At 38.2% G+C, this 18,323-nt stretch overlaps 1 protein-coding gene across 2 annotated transcripts in view; it reads right to left on the bottom strand.

The window, feature by feature from the left end:
• pbx3a (pre-B-cell leukemia homeobox 3a) overlaps positions 1 to 18,323 on the bottom strand; it is a 25,967-nt gene extending 7,644 nt beyond the window's left edge. Inside the window, exons 1-2 of one of the 2 annotated variants that reach the window (XM_057352415.1) lie at positions 17,443 to 18,323; positions 16,901 to 16,974 (exon numbers count right to left, since the gene is read on the bottom strand). In XM_057352415.1, coding sequence (XP_057208398.1) covers positions 16,901 to 16,974; positions 17,443 to 17,630 — 262 coding nt within the window. In that variant the 5' untranslated portion in view covers positions 17,631 to 18,323. The remainder of the gene's footprint in view (positions 1 to 16,900; positions 16,975 to 17,442) is intronic. The other variant, XM_057352426.1, reaches the window with a different exon arrangement.

The raw sequence follows: 18,323 nt of genomic DNA, 5'->3' as shown, positions 1-18,323 counted from the left end.
AGAATGATTGACAGCGGTGAGTCTCTTCACTGAGGTGGGAGAAATATGAACTCTATGAGGCGTAAAGCTGAGACACCAGCAGCGCTAAAAGCAAACAAACTCCTTTAATTCCATGATTTGATTCTGTAGACACTGATGTGGATTGTAATTTGTAGTGTAATTGTTGAAACACACGAAGAGTATGGAGGTGTTAAATGAATGTATTGTAGAGGCAAAATAATCTGGATTTGGGAAAATTTGATGAGAAATGTTTGAGGTCATACTGAGATCTTCAGTAATATTGACAGAAATTTCTGTGAGGCATGAGCTTCCATTTGCTTTTGGTTTAATCTCATCGATGTCTAGTAGAAATATTTGCGATATGTAAGATATTTTTTTATACTCTGAGTAAACACAGTGAAGTGCCATTGTGAGGTATCTCATGCTCTGAAGAGAGGACAGAGCTGCACACAATGACTGAAATAAGATGCAACATCCACACACTGCCCTCCAGACACACACACAGAGAGAGAGAGAGAGTCTATTCATGAGGTCGATGCAAGATGACATTTAAAGCACTATAGACAAAGGCAAACAAAAGCAAGATGTTAGAATGGAACACAGGAGAAACCATGAATCGAAATCTGCACGATGTCTTTGCATCTTATCAACATTTCTTCTGCAATCTTAAACTCATTTCAATTTCATCTCTTTTTCTTTGCTCTCACGTTCATTTGTAATGCCAATAAAATGGCAAATGTAGAAATGTTCTGTATTCAGACCGCAGGCATGAAAATGCTAATTCAGCACGGGGCGCGTCACATGAAATGCATCTCTCAGGCAACACTGAGTTTCTTCAGACGTGGAATTCTTCAGCGATGAATGAGCAAGAACACAACTGATACAAATACAGCATGTGTAGATGTGTAAATTTCGATCACAAAGTGAAGGCTAATGCTACAGTCTTCAAAACATGTGTTGTTCCATTAATGGATGGTGATTCGAGGCAAATGAAGTATGCTTTTTCTTTTCGAAAGGTAAAACATCAAACCTCGTTCAGACAGCCAGCGACTGTTGCTGTGTGTCGCTTGTCTCTTGCCATGAGATCTTTAGAAGGTGTTTCTAGCTTTGCTTGTCCTAGTAATAGTTTGAACAAACCCTCCAGTAACTGACGAGAGACGATAACGTGAGCTCCACTGCTTTACTCCTATTGGTAGTCGTTTGCAAAAGTCGCTCATCATTTGCATAAAGTTGAACGATTCTCAACTTTTGGCATTTGACTCCCATCGCTGGACACACCCACTTCCTGTCGCCAACGGTCTCTTGTCGCTCGTGTCGCCGGAAGTCGCCGGCTCTCCATTGAAAGGAATGAGATCGCATCGCTCTGCCGCTGCTAGTCGCTGGGGGTCTGAACGGGGCGTCAGAGTTCGATAAATCTGTGGTCGTGAGGTGAGGTGTGCTTTAAAGAATCTGGAAAGATTCACAAGGTTTGTACATTGCAGTGTAACATTTGGAGAATAATAATAATTTCATACCATTTTACAGTGTAAAGAACCTTCTTCCACTACAAATAGTCTTTTGTGAAACAGAAGGATTCTGCGGATGTTGAAGGTTCTTTATGGAACCATACGACCCACAACGGTTATTTTTGGCATATTGGCTTGATAAGCTGATGTTATATTTAAATGTCCCAATATTCAGACCCAACGTTTTAAAATGCTTCCCTCCTTTAACATTACAGCAGAAACCAAAACGACGAGGCTGCTGCTAGGAGATTTCCAAGAATTTTCCAAATCTGAAAATGAGGATTACCAAATAAAACAGAATATGATCAATATATCGGTCTATACTTAAAATGCATTGCACACTACAGCACAATCTTTGTTCTGTTCATACTGTTCTCGTTCGTGTTTGCCTGAGCAACTAGAGGTTGATGACAGAGCGCAGGATGATTGTGGGTGTTGTAAGGTGAGCAAACACAGACTGAAGCAGCTGTACACCGAACAGACCGATCTCACGAGAAAACACACTCTCCACCTGACAACTCACAGGAACAAATATTGAAACACTCATTTCTCATACTGACATAAATCTGCTTAGGAATAAAAAACAGCATTTACTGTAAGAAGAACATAAGATGATATACACTTCATAGAAGCTCAACTAATCCGGAGCTCAATTTTATGGAATGAATCCTAAAAGATTCAATTAGGAATTTTCTATAGATTGAATAAAACCAGGGGTGCGTTACTGCGTTTCCCGAACAACAACATAACTCGCCATAATACCATGCATCGTTGGGAAAATTAATGATGTAGTTACAACTGTTTTCCAAAACTGTAGTACTGTCGGAGATCCATTTACATTTAGGCATTTGGCAGATGCGTTTATCCAAAGCGACTTACATGGCATTATACTATACATTTGTATCACAGTATGTACAATTGTTTGAACCTAGTTGATGATGTCACACAGGTGGTGGAGGAATGGCATCTACTAATTAATACGTTCAGATGGAAATTAAGGTCAAATTCTTGCTGTAAATAACATACATTGCATTTAAAGGCTACTTTTGTTATCCTATTTTTGTTACCTGTTGTTTTATTTCACAATATTTCATTCATTCATTAGTTTCCTCCTACATCACTCCGCCCAGTGATTCCCCAGGGTCCTAGAGCACGTTAATGTCATGATTCTGCCTCATCATGTCATGTCTTTCTTGGTCTAGTGGCAGGATCATGACAGAGCCTCATGTTTTGTGTGGAGAGAGGCATGTTATTGTTGGTTCTGACATAACATGAGCTCTCTCCGGTCTCGTCTTTGGCCCCGCCCCTCTCATTTCCTCGTTTAGCTTCCCATCAGTGTTTCATTGCCAACACCTGTCCCTTGTTAATTATCCTTTGTTAGTCTCCCTATTTAATGCCCTTGTGTTTGCTGTCCTGTGCTCGTTCGTTTTGCTTACATGTCTTGTTTGCTTTGTGCCTCCGTCAATTCATGTTCTGTGGATTTATTCCGATTAAGTTTAATTCAAGTTGTGTAGCTCTAGTTTATGTCAAGTGTTGTTTTAGTTTAGTCCTGTCAGTTTATCGTGTCCTGTCGAGTTAATTTATTATTATTCCTTGTTCATTGTTGTTTTCCCCCTCGTGGGTTTTTGTTTTTGTATTTATTAATTACAGTCTTTGTTTTCCCACCACCTACCGCTGCCTGCAATTGGGTTCTTTCCTTGAAATTCCTGATAATGTAGGGTTTAAAAAGACCTGAGGGCGAGCGAACAACCGTATTTTCATTTTATGTTACGCTGTTCCTTTAACAGACCATTGAAATGAGTCACAACAGAAGATGAGGTTCTCTAACCCTCGTGAGCGGGTCTCACTCTAAAATAAATCTAATCCGGAGCTCTCAAATCTTCACCACCCCCATTTACAAGTCTAATTTAATCTGCTCGTGCAGCCAACGCTCAAAGCCCGTTTCCTCGCTGAGCGATGACAGCTTTAAAAAAAGATTCTTAAAAGCGATGTTACTGTACAGCTGGAGGGACCTGGGGGGGGGGGGGGGGGGGGGGGGGGGGGGGTTGGATCTCCTCGTGGAGCAGAACGAATCCTTCAAATGCATATTTGATGTAAAAAGACTCTATTAGACGGCCTTCTCTCTCAGAGTCTTCTCTTCATTAGCACGTAAAAATAAAATGTTTTTAATACTTCTTATATCAGAAAGAGACACGTGCTGAGTGAATTCAAGGATTTAATATGTCCATAGAATGATGATAAATGTGCGCAGGGTTTAAGCTTCATAATTAGAAGAATTTAGGGCATATTAAACAGTGTGAATAAAAAAAAAGATGATCATTTAGAAACAATCCAAACCGTGTATAAATAAACAGTGCACACAGACAGGAGAAGAGGTGTGATGTAGAAAAACTAAACTAAATTCAACATAAATTTGACTTTTGGCATTATTTCTTTTTTATTTCATAAATAATTCTTGTGAATTATATCATTATTGTGAATTCTTTTGTGCACGATAACCGAATAGTGAAAATATAATATTAATAATATTGTAAATATATAAACAACCATAAAAATGAAGAGACCATGCCAAAGTTATTTTCAGTTTTTCTGAATTTAATGAATTTTATAGGTATGTGTTTAAAAAAAGGATTATCTTTGTGTGAACTAGTGACAACATTTCCTCTAAATTCCAAATTAAAATCTTGTTTTTATTTGCATTTATTTGCAGAAAGGGCGCAAACCAGTCAAAATAACAAAAAAGATGTGTGTGCAGATATATTTTGAACATTTGTTATGTATGTATATTTTAAACTTTAAAGTTTAAATTGATAAACGTTGATTGATGTTAATTGATATATTGATCTTTAATATTTTACAAATATTTTAAATATATTGTTATACATTTTTGGTTTTGAGTAAATGTTTTTTTTTACTCTAGTGAAGAATTTACTTTTACAATGTTTCACTTCTTTTTTTCTGAAATAGTGAATAAGATCGTGAACAGATTGAAAGATTTTTTTTAAATAATATAATATGTCTGGCTTTTCATTGTATCATAAGCATTATTTTTAAAAACTAAAAAAAATATTTTTTTCATTATTAGTGAAACGCATTTTTGCATCATTTTTGTATATTTGACCAAAGAAAATGTGATTTTGCATCGCCCCTGTGAACTCTGGACTCCAGTTTGGAAACACCAAGAACAACCTAAATCCCATAGCAACACCCAGGCAACCACCAAAGCATGGAAAGAGTAGTGCATAAACACCATTGACATTTTCTTATTCCAATGAACTAATCTTGCTACTTTTGATCTTTATTTCCGGTAGCATCTCAAAAATGACGCACTTCACATTTAATGTTCCTATTAACAAAACCAAACAACGTGTTCCACACTTATGATGTCATTTTGCATAAGGCTGCATGGATCTCTCTCAAGGTGAATGGTGTCGTGGTATTTCACACGGGGGCACGCTGTGGGCGTCCGTAGCTTCTCTGTTCACGCAGCAGAAGATGAAGGAAAGCGTACAGCTGCGGTTTAATTTCCCATGACTTCTGTAATCACTGTAATTAAGAGCTAATCGCCATTCATTATTCTCACATAAACTCCTCACAAATCAAAGAGAAAACCACTGCTGATGGCTTTCATGCACGACACGCTGTAGTTTAGCTCTCAAAGACTCTCTGAAGCTTACAGATTTACATTAAAACCAACATCTTCGCCTACGGAAGAGTGAAGCATCTTTCAATCAAAATTAAATCTACCTTATTACACGGCTCGTTGGAATGCTCGATTCTGATTGGCCAGTCGCGACATTTGCAGGTTCGTTATTGCCAGATAACGACCTCTCAAAACCAATAACACACGGTAAACCGGATGCAGCAAATGAATTTGACAGGGTTTTTTTGACAAATTAAATATCAATATGTCTTTTAATAACATATATGACATTATATTTACAACCAAAATTAGATTAAACCAAATTGCCTGCTCGTGACATTTGAATGTCGTTTCTTACCTTAAAACCGAAAGTAAACAGCTTTTCCTCGTGGACGGTCCGCATTCCGTAATAAAATATTTCAAATTCACATTTCATGTCCAGTTTTTTTCTCATGTGGCAAGTAGCTGTGTAATAAGCGGGATAATGTACAACAAGCCTGTACATTATCCCTTACATACTGTAAACCATACAAATCATCAAGCAAAGAGACATGCAATAAAGAAGATAACCAAACCATATATTGGTACCAGAATAACAAAGTCAAGTTAACCATTTATTAAAAAACATTTCTATTTAATATATTATTATTATATTAAATTTCTTAATTTGTTTTTAACCAAAGCGATGCATTCAAGGTATACATCAGTTCCTTGGGACTCAAACCCACGCCTTTTGTCCTAACTCAATGCTGTACCAACTGATCTAAAGAAACAGTCAAAACACTTCAAATCTAAAAGGTTAGCATCTCATCTTTTATCAGCTTTCTTAATATAACAAATATATATGGCAACAGATCCACTGACCTAGCCTATTCGAGATTTTCCCTCATTGTTATATGACAAAAAAATTCAGATAAGAAAAAACGTGCACAAGCCTGAAATACAAATACACCACCATGTGCATTACTCCGTGCCGTGTAAATGAGCCGAAGAGAATCTTTGGACCTGTAATTATCCATATACAGTAACAAGCATCCACAACACCCTTACAATTGTACAGCAATGACGCCTTCTACGTCCTAATAACAGTCTTCTGTGTGTTTGTATGGTTTGTTTAGCATGTCTTAACATTCAGTATGTTCCTCTCGATCTACGTCTTTCAGCCTGATCTCATGAAAAATACATGACTGCAACATTTCTGAAAAATGATATTCCATTGCTTCCTACGGTCTTTCCATTACATTGGTGCGGCAGTATGTTTGTTGAGATTCCAATGGAAGCAAGCGAAGCTGGTCTGTTTTTCAGATGTTTTCAATGTGCTCTCAGACGTTTAGACACAGCCCGGTGAATAATGGCCAGCTCGGAGGAAGCAGGGCAGGTCGTCGATAGCAACGGATCAATTCCAAAGTCGTTTTCGCCTCGAAAGTCGCTTTGTCTTTGAAGAGTCTTTACATTCGCCAAACAGCATCAGTGCTGCCAAACGACACACAGAAATCTTTCCAAAAGGGCTCTGCGAAAATATGATACCGCTTTAAACCCAACATGAGATAAATAACAGGTTTGGCATCGCAACGATTTTCTGTCTCAAAATACGGAACACAACAATCCGAACGAAAACAGATAAGATGACACTTTCTGTTTAAAAAGCACATGGGAACTCTACAGCAGATATTTGCATAGCTCTTATGAGGTCTCATTAAATTCTCTTCAGCCGTCGACATCCATAATAATCATAAACGTCTTGTTCTTATGTACATAGCGATTTACAATATAACCGAGAAGACCGACTTTAACCTTAAGCCTTATGTGGGAGTATGTAGATTCATGAAACTCAAATCATTTTTTTCTGATTTAGAAATATTTGAGTGTTCCTGTAAACCATCTGTCAAATGCAAAAATGTTAATAAATAAACTGGATATTTTTTGCAAGTGTATCTGAGCAGCAGCCAATCAGATGAAAGCGATGCTGTACGTTCACTAGGCTCATTATCCAGCTCATTCACGACAGCAGAGTCTCTGTGAAATGTGTGTTAATTATGCTAATCGAGCTCCAGACTGCTGTTCAACGTGTTGCGTTCATTGTGTTAACATGCCGTTAGGAAACACAGTGTCTGTAATGAGGAGCGCTGCTCGGCTGCTGTGTTAAAAGGCTAGACGGTGCGCGAAACAACAGGAGGGTTGTAACACGTTCTAAAATTGTGGACTTGTAAAAGGGCAACCCCATTGACTTCCACTGTATGAAGACATTTCTCAAAATATCTTCTTTTGTGTTCCACTGGAAAAAAGAGTCATGTGCAGGTTTACAACCACATGAGGGTGAATAAATGATGACAGAATTGTCATGTTTGGGTCATTTTGTCATTTTCAAACAGAGATGGAGATAGAGAGGCAAAAATATTAAATGCCAAACACGTTTATGTAAAACTGTCAACAAAGCACATGGATATTTAAAAAAAACTTCAGAAGACGTTCCCGACTGTAACCAGATCAACTCAAGGTCAAAGTCAGATGCCGCTCCATTGAGTCTCATCGAGTCTGTCTGGAAGCCAATGCGAACTGCATGTCAACTCTCCCTCGATCTCTGACTCGCTCAGTTATATAGATTTATTGATGGAAACTGTTAATGAAAGCCGCTGAGTATTTCCATTGCTCTTTAGTGTGTGCGCAGCAATCTTTATAGAACAGAAACAATCGATTGATATGATTTCCCAAGACTCTAGTGAGGAAAGAGGGGCGATCCATCAAAGACCCCCAGAGTAAAGCATTTAAAGACCTACTGCAGCTTTTACTTTATACTAACTGATGCTAAAATCAAACCCGACTAGAATGTAACGAATTACAGAAGCAGTTTCAGGGTTTTTCCTGTATAGAAAAGTTGGAGGCGGCCGCCTCAGTCTCTGGCCAAAATGATGTCGTGTGTCTTAAATAAAAAACGGCATTACGCCACAACTGAGGCGCTGTTTCGTTATCAGCACCAGTGAGGCGCTGAAGAGTCGCTGCACAGGAGCTATAAGGAGCTGTATTTCACGGCTGTTCAGGTGAAGATTGTTTCTTTTGCATCCAAGTACGTTCAATTTCTTGAAAAGTTCCCTTAAATGAACCTGCTTTACATCATTGTAATGTTTTAAGCTGTGCAGTTGGCTCGTTGAATCAGCGAATCAACTGTACACAGCGAGTTCGCCAGTATGAACGCAATTGTGATCAGAACGACTCGCAAACTAATGACTCATTTGAACCGATTTGTTTGAACTGTTGAAACTATTCAGTCACTAGCAAATATAAGTGAACAGTGAATCATTTAAAGCTCAGTGAACCACAAGAGAACGCAGGATGTGAATGAGCTTTGCTTATGTAATAAATCTGATGAATACAGTTGGCTATTGTGGGCTGAATATTGTGAAGCTTATATTTGATTTTAAGCAACTTTTCTGTTGGTTGGATACATTTTAGGTTTGATATAACTTAATAATTGTCATTTTCATTTCATTTTTATATGTTGTTTGTAAAGTGTTTGGTTAATCCACTTAAAGGGACGGTAGGCCTACACATACGCGTATGTACAAGATCAGGACGGCACCACCTCCGCCTCATTTTGAGCCAGGAAAAACTCTGAGATTTTGACATTTTTTTCCATTGTGAATCATTGTCTGCTTTTGTTGCACATGAGCACAACAAGCATTCTGATAGACTCTGTGTCATAGTGGTTTAAGACAACATAAGGATTTTCGTTTTTAAAACAAAATGGCATATTAGACGATGAATATATTTATGCACTGTAAAAAACGGTGTAACTTCCTTAATGCTGCCTAAAAAAGTGACATGAAGAAAATGTCATCATTTATTCATTCTCATGTCATTCCAAACCTGTATGACTTTCTTTCTTCCGCAGAACACAAAAGAAGATATTTTGAAGAATGGCCCCCATTGACTTTCATCGTATGAACAGCAAACCACTGAGACATTTCTCAAAATGTCTTCTTTTGTGTTATAAAAGACAGAATCATATACAGGACATGAGGGTGAAGAAATGACGACAGAACTTTTATTTTTGGTTGAACTATCCCTTTAAGTTTATTCATATTGGCAACTTAGTATTTTACATTTTGGCTAGTGATGAATTGCTATACCCTATACCTTAAAAGATTAGAGATTGCTTAATGTAATCAGTTTAACTAACGTAAAAACATATCTTGATATGATTTATTCATCACATCATTTTTTTCCAAGGTGTCAAAATGCATAAAAAGTGAAAATGTATAACAATAATGCATTATATATGGGTTTATTAATTTGTGCCATTTTTTATACTCTGTATTAACACTTCCAAACAACAACTGTAGCAGTTGTTTACACTGTTTCATATGCAACAGCCGTTTTCACAAACACATTAAAGAGTGCATTGTTGTTTTGTCAAACACGTGCAATTCATACATTTTCACGATGCCAGAAGAGCTCAAGTTCACACATATTCTGTGTCTGATTGTGTGCCAAAGCCGTGATCAAAGCCGCACGCTCCGCTGGAGACAAGGCACGCAACACTTCACCGCTTGGCTCTGCTGCTTTTCTTGGCATCACCTGACAATAGTCTTCGTTCACTCTCACCACATGAACGAAGCAAACCTTGACAGCTACCGTACAGGTGAGACGAAACCAACATCGTTTAGATTTTCATTTCAAAAGAAACACAACAAGGTGTTTATTTTAATGCCTTTAAGAAATATCATAAATGTTTTTTTTCTGTGACCTGTTGATTTACAAATATTATTATATTATTTTGGTGCTGTTTTTGGTTTTATATTCCAACAATATTCCAACACACTTCCATGAAATGCCAGTCTAATTAAGTTAATACGAAGACATTCCCAACACATTCTACCTCCATAAAGTGACATATTGTTAAGCAAAAAACAACATTTTTACAACATTAAGACTACGAATCAGGTGTGTAAAAAGAGCCCTTTTATGCTGCCTTCACGTGCTCTCGGAAATTCGATAATTCCCACTTCAACCCGGAAATACTTGATGGAACTTCACTTTTTTTAAACTTGCACTTTTAATGTTAGCAGACACTTGTAATGTTTTAATGCTACTAAATCATTAGTAACATTCATGTTTTAATGTTACCAAACACTTTTAATGTGACTAAATCCAGATCGAATTTCCGAGAGCACGTGAAGGCAGCATAAGATTTCACATCTGACTTCATAAACCCATGCAAGTAAACCGCACACGCTCATTTGGTCTCTCTCACCCACTCAGCGCGGGTCCATAAACTCAGAGGAGTCATTTATTCTGAGTGTTATCTATCATACAGAAATATGTTGTGTGTGATGTGGATTAATTCATCACGGCTGTCTGTGTGATATATAACAACCACTCAATAGGGTCAAGAGTACACGGGAGCAATTAAAGCAACAGAGCACATATCAGCATCTTTTAACAAACAGCCTGAAGATTTACAGTAGGGCCACTCTTCATTAACCAAATCAAATATTTTAATATGGTCGCAGACTCATATGAGTCATGTACGCGAGTCCTTGTCGATCACACTTACAATAATCATATATACCCTTATGAAAACGTATCCTGGTTTTACTACTGTAACCATCATTTAACCATGGTTCCCCGTTTTGTGATAAACGGATAGTTTACCCCGAAATAAAAAATCTCATTTATTCACCCTCGTGTAGATTAATACCTGTATTTGACTCTTTTTTCAGTGGATCACAAAGGAAGATACTTTGAGAAATGTCTCAGTGGTTTTGTGTCCATACAATGGAAGTCAATGGGGTTCATTGTTGTTTGGTTACCGGCATTCTTCAAAATATCTTCTGTTGGGTTCTGCAGACGAGAAAGAAAGAGGGCATGTCCCAATGTCCTCTGTTGATATTTAACAATATCTAACGTGCAATACGGTTGTCCTTTAAAGATGTGGCCTATTGATTAGCCGACTCTATTACTTTACAGTAAAATTATGCAACATATTACAGCAGGAATATGACCAACGCCAGAGCCCATGACAGCCGTGCAAGATGTTTGTGCAGGAGTCTGAGCAGACAGTCGGTCACACTGAGCTGTCAGGTCTGATAAACGGATGGCGAGCTGTTTAATTTCACATTTCGTCCTCGTCATATCCGTGGCCGGGGATCATGCGCCGCTGACCCGCGGAGGACGGGCGGGAGGATATTGATAAAACAATTATCTGCTCGCCGCTCATTTGATTTTCTATTTCAATTACCGCAGGCGAGGACGAGAGCAGGGAGGATGGTGCTATTGATTTCTCTCCTGTCCAGAGAGCGTGACACTCCTGCACACACCGCTGTGATGACACTGCAGGACTGTCATTGGGTCCCTTGATACAATTATGCGTTTAGGGGTGAAACAATGGGTGTGAAGAACTGAGAGACTGTGATTGCTAACTGGAGTTTAATTACGACTAAATGTTATTAAAGATCCTTGTTTCTTTCATGGGTTTTGTGCCAGCATGTGTTAGAATTCATCATCATTAGTAGTTTCAAGATTATGTGTCACAAGATGTTGGTGACAGTTCATTCATTGAAATGCCTGGTGTGAGGCATTCTACAGCAGTACAATATAAAGCGTAAATTAAAAAAGTCAAAAGTTAAAATGGTAAAAACTGTCATTTAAGGACGTATTTACAATATGGTATGTAGACAAATATAGTGTGGTATTTGTTGCAAGTACAGTGTGTCTTTGAAGTGCAGATGCTCATTGTAAACAGTGGAATTTGTGCATGAGGGTATATGTACAGTATATGTGTGTGAGATACAGTATAAGTGTATGAGAGCATATGTTTTGTGCATGAGAGTATATGTACAGTATTTGTGCATGACAGTATACAGCATTTGTGCATAAGTGCATATGTACAGTTTTTGTGCATGAAAGTATAAGTACAGCATTTGTGCATAAAGAATGTGTACAGTTTTTTGCATAAGGGTATACGTACAGTATTTGTGCATTGAGCATATGTACAGTTTTTTGCATAAGGGTATACGTACAGTATTTGCGCATGAGAGTATACATACAGTATTTGTGCCTGAGAGTATATGTAGAGTATTTGTGCATTACAGTATACGTACAGTATTTATGCGTGAGAGTAGTATATGTACAGTGTTTGTGCATGAGAAAATATGTACAGCATTTGTGCATAACCTCATACAGTATGTACAGTATTTGTGCATAAGAGTATAGGTACAGTATTTATGCGTGAGAGTAGTATATGTACAGTATTTGTGCATGAAAGTATATGTACAGCATTTGTGCATGAGAGTACATGCACAGTGTTTTTGTATGAGAGTATATGTACAGCATCTGTGCATGAACGTATAAGTACAGTATTTGCGCATGAGAGTATACATACAGTATTTGTGCATGAGAATATATGTACAGTATGTGTGCGTAAGAGCATATGTACAGTTTTTTGCTTAAGAATATATATACAGTATTTGTGCATGAGAGTACATGTACAGTATGTGTGCGTAAGAGCATATGTACAGTATATATGCATGAAAGTATATGTAAAGTATTTGTGCATGAGAGTATATGTACAGTATTCGCACATGAGAGTATATTTTTACAGTATATATGCATGAAAGTATATATATATATATATATATATATATATATATATACACTCACCTAAAGGATTATTAGGAACACCTGTTCAATTTCTCATTAATGCAATTATCTAATCAACCAATCACATGGCAGTTGCTTCAATGCATTTAGGGGTGTGGTCCTGGTCAAGACAATCTCCTGAACTCCAAACTGAATGTCAGAATGGGAAAGAAAGGTGATTTAAGCAATTTTGAGCGTGGCATGGTTGTTGGTGCCAGACGGGCCGGTCTGAGTATTTCACAATCTGCTCAGTTACTGGGATTTTCACGCACAACCATTTCTAGGGTTTACAAAGAATGGTGTGAAAAGGGAAAAACATCCAGTATGCGGCAGTCCTGTGGGCGAAAATGCCTTGTTGATGCTAGAGGTCAGAGGAGAATGGGCCGACTGATTCAAGCTGATAGAAGAGCAACTTTGACTGAAATAACCACTCGTTACAACCGAGGTATGCAGCAAAGCATTTGTGAAGCCACAACACGCACAACCTTGAGGCAGATGGGCTACAACAGCAGAAGACCCCACCGGGTACCACTCATCTCCACTACAAATAGGAAAAAGAGGCTACAATTTGCACGAGCTCACCAAAATTGGACAGTTGAAGACTGGAAAAATGTTGCCTGGTCTGATGAGTCTCGATTTCTGTTGAGACATTCAAATGGTAGAGTCAGAATTTGGCGTAAACAGAATGAGAACATGGATCCATCATGCCTTGTTACCACTGTGCAGGCTGGTGGTGGTGGTGTAATGGTGTGGGGGATGTTTTCTTGGCACACTTTAGGCCCCTTAGTGCCAATTGGGCATCGTTTAAATGCCACGGCCTACCTGAGCATTGTTTCTGACCATGTCCATCCCTTTATGACCACCATGTACCCATCCTCTAATGGCTACTTCCAGCAGGATAATGCACCATGTCACAAAGCTCGAATCATTTCAAATTGGTTTCTTGAACATGACAATGAGTTCACTGTACTAGAATGGCCCCCACAGTCACCAGATCTCAACCCGATAGAACATCTTTGGGATGTGGTGGAACGGGAGCTTCGTGCCCTGGATGTGCATCCCACAAATCTCCATCAACTGCAAGATGCTATCCTATCAATATGGGCCAACATTTCTAAAGAATGCTTTCAGCACCTTGTTGAATCAATGCCACGTAGAATTAAGGCAGTTCTGAAGGCGAAAGGGGGTCAAACACCGTATTAGTATGGTGTTCCTAATAATCCTTTAGGTGAGTGTATATACAGTATAAATTGTGCATGAGATTACAATATTTGTCAATTAGAGTGTATGTACATGCAATATTTGTGCATGAGTGTATATGTATAGTATTAGAGCAAGGAAGCATATGTTTTGTGCATGAGATTATATGTACGGTGTGCATGCAAGACAGTACAGTAAGTACACATTGGGTTAAATAAATCATATATAGTAGGAATGTTAATTTGGTAATTTTGTTTTTGTGTGAATTTTAAAGCTGTTCTTGACAACTTGTTTTGAGGCTGTGTTTTCTCTGCTCATAGCTTCAAATCATATCAAAGTCTTACAAAAATCAGCTGCTATAACTGAGTAAATTTCATCCTGAGAGTTTCACACAGACTTAAATCAAACCTGCTAAACAGAGATATAAAAGAGAGGAAAAAGAAGAAGTGCACTGTGGGAAAATCCAGTGCAGTGTGTTACTAATGCATCTGAAGATAAGACTTTATGAGCTTAAACTTTCCTCTCAGTAAACACACACACACACACAAACACGCCAGCAGTTACAACATAAGCAGGATGGTTTTTATGTGACGTTTTAAGAGGCTTCGAGTTTTATGTTTTCATTTGCTGTCTCGTTTTTATTCACCTCAGAAAAATAATTTATTTCACAGAACTTCACCAAAATGGTTATGAATAAAATATCAGTTTTTTCACGGCAGCACATGGGTACTTGCCTTGTTAAGGCTGTGAAAATTCTGATTAAATTTTCATTTCACTGCAGTATTTTTGCACTTCACGTTCTGCCCTGAAATATCTCCTGTATGGCATACGAGGACAAAGTGCACAAACCACATCAGTTTTTGTAAATCACACACATTTTCTCTACAGCAGCTACAAAGCTTCATAATACACAACATAATCTCAGTACTTTTTTAGTGATGCGTTTTTAATCATTTTCAAAATATGAAGAATGACTCAAGATTTAATACCAGTAAAAATGACGTAGGTTTTCTCTGCAGACTGAACATAATTTCTATTTTGCACCTGGATTAAATGGAACACACCTGCGATACCATGAATGAAAAGCACTGCACATAAACTTTCTGAAGAAAATCAGAATGTCGTGATCCTTTTCAAAAAGTTTTTGGACACTTACGGTCTAATTTCTTCTCAAGGTCACGCAGGTGTTCTGTCAGAGTAACCACAGGTTTTACTATCTTTGACAATCAGAACGTGTCCAAATACTTTTTGTTTTCAATTTGAAAAAAAACCCTCTTATAAATCTTGGAGGGAACCATATCTAGAAATCATAATTAAACAATGTTGTGTATTTAAAAAATAATTAAAAATAAAATAATTTATATGAAACAAACATACTGTTACCCAATTTAAATTCTTTTCAGCTCAATGCTCATGGCTTCACCGTCCATATAATAAAAAAAATAGTTTAAGAAATCTACCACGGCCTTAATTAATACTAAACCGACACACATACATCAGCAGGGAAAGAACGTCTTGGTTTTAAATCAATAATAATCCATCCTCATGTCCATTTTCCGGGCCACTGCTTCCGTCTGGAGAGCTGTCTGGTTCTGACAGTCCTCCACAATCTACAGGGTGAGCGAGCCGAACACAATTCGGCCGGGCTGAGAGGGCGTAATGATCCGCCCGCCCGCCACAGTCCAGCACAGTTACCCGCGCAGACCTCTCTGCTGCTGCAGACGAATAATAGAAGCAGCACATGCACAGGGAATGTTTTTGTCTGCACATTCACGACTGTGATTGACAGACTGACATTTAAACTCCATGCGTCGTGTGCGGGGAGGTTTTATATTTAGGTCATTTTTGGCACGTTTTTTTCAATACCTCACTATGAAAGCTTTATAAGCTCTACATTCTAATGCCACACTCCAAGCCATTGCAAAATGCATATAAATGCACAAGAAGATATTTTGAACAAATGATCTACTGTACATGCAATGCAAGTCAATGAGGTTTAATGTTGTTTGGTTATCAACGTTCATCAAAATACCTGCACAAGCCATACAGATTTGGAATGAGGGTCGGTAAATGATGAAAGAATTTTCATTTTTGGGGTGACAGACCTCAGCTGTATGTGAAGACCAGAATCTTTTTTTTACTTGTGCCCCTAAGTTAACACCTATAAACCACTCAGGACTGCCTATGAACATCAACGCAAACCCAGCCGCTCAAAACATCTTAGCAACACAATAGCAATGCCCTGGCAACCGCCTAAAACACACTGGAATCTTTGTGTTTTCCATGAGCAAGCATCAGCATGTAGTTAAATTCTTATTTTATTCTATTCTGCATTACCAAAAACGTCAAAGACCACTTAGAATTATTTACATAATTCAATCTTAATGCCTAAATAATGTTATTGTCTAAATAGAGATATAATATTCAAACTGATTATGCTCATTAGCTGTGTTTAAGATTAGTCTGAAGTGCTTTACTTACTTAATATGAACCACATCTGCAAATCAACCTAATGAATCAAACGCAATTGCTTTGCTTTACTTTAAAGAGACAGTTCACCCAAAAATGAAAATTCTGTCCTCACTTACCCACCCTCAGGTTGTTCCAAACCTGTATAACTTTCTTTGTTCTGCTAAACACAGAGAAAGACATTTGGAAGAATGTCAGTAACCAAACAGATCTCAGATCCCCATTTACTGCCATAGTAGGGAAAATAAATACTATGGGAGTCAGAACTGTTTGCATTCCTAAATTCTTCAAAATGTCTCATTTTTGTTTTCAACAGAACAAAGGCATTTATACAGGTTCAGAACAATTTGAGGGTGAGTAAAAGATGACAGAATTTTCATTTTTGGGTGAACTGTCCCTTTAAAGAGCGCCAAGCGAACAGGTGTGGGCATAAAGAAGCACGTACCTGTTTTCTCTTTGATTTCACAGAGCACGTTGAACAGAGCCGGCTTCATTCTGTGACAGTTCAGCCCATGCTTTCTTTAGAAGAAAAAGAGAGGAGATATAATATATAAGTGTACATCAATGATCTTAAACAGAGATGCTGTTGTTTTCCTCTGCTCTAACTCCACTTTAACTCACCGTTTTTGATATTAAAAAAAGGCTTTAATGTTATTTAACCAACACCAGCGTTGTAAATGCATCATAGTTTAATGTGATTTCTTAATCTTAACAGATGCGTTTTTAATTCAGTCACCCTTCACAGTGCTGTGTAGCCTAGGGGGTTGTTGTCACCTGGCAAGTGGTCTCAAAAAGTCAAAATTACAAATACACAAGCACTTTTTTTTATCCAGCAGGGGGTTTGAATGTCGCTTTCAAGCACCTAACTGTTTTAAATGAGCATAATGTGGATGTAATCCAAGCCAAACTTCCAATATCATGTTTTTGTAATCACTCACATTAAGACGATCATGAACTATAAGCTCCATCCTGCTAACCAAAACTTACTTTGCTTGAGCCTCGTCCAGGCTCTGGTCGGTGATGGTCATGATTTGATGCAGAATGTCTCCAATGTCCTGTTTTCCTCTGCCGTCTCCATCCGTGCCGTCATGCGCGTGAAGGACCGGTAATGTCGGCGGGTGTCCGGTGAGGGTCACACCGCCCAGCGTCTGCATCATACGCCTTTGCTCGTCCATATCAACGTTCTTTAAATCCACACACGATCTCGATGCCGTCCGGGAACAGACCAGCTACATCAATGCAATAAATTTGATCGATGCGTCCAATGTGCGCAAGGTAACGCAAAAATTAAAACTGCGTGAATAAAACAAATCTCCAAAGGGTCTGACTGTGTTCTTCAGTGCAAGGAATCTTCTAGTCCACTTTGATGCTTTTAATTGTTCTTTATGTTGGAGTTCAAACTGGCGCGAAATTATGATCACTTCCTCCGTTATAATGTTACAATTTAATTTCGATTTGTTATAATAACTGTTACAATGTTTCTCTAATAGTTAAACGCTATTATCCCATTCGCATCCTGTGACAGCATGTGCAGAACTTCAGAAAATCCATCCGTCTCCCATCCTCAGGTGCATCAAGAAAAGATGAGTTAAAAATAAAAAGAAATGTGATGAATAATAAATGCTAATAATCTTTCCTGTGGTCTTTCTGATGGTGGGGTAGAAAAATAAAGGCAGTTCGTTAAATGCACATATAATGCTCTTCTGAATGATCTATAGCAGAAGTGATGCTTGTGGGAAGATCCGTGCGGGTTCTCTGTTTCTCGTACACAGATCCCTCCGGTGATGTAACAGTGGAGACCGACGGCTCCGCCCACCCGGGGCGCGCGCGCCTCTGAATCTCTGTTGGTAGTTCTACCATATTAGATT

This window comes from Triplophysa rosa, linkage group LG2, assembly GCF_024868665.1.
Source record: "Triplophysa rosa linkage group LG2, Trosa_1v2, whole genome shotgun sequence".
In the NCBI taxonomy this organism is placed as follows: Eukaryota; Metazoa; Chordata; class Actinopteri; order Cypriniformes; family Nemacheilidae; genus Triplophysa; species Triplophysa rosa.
The sequence above is the reverse complement of the archived record's forward strand: the minus strand, read 5'-3'. Positions and strand labels throughout refer to the sequence as shown.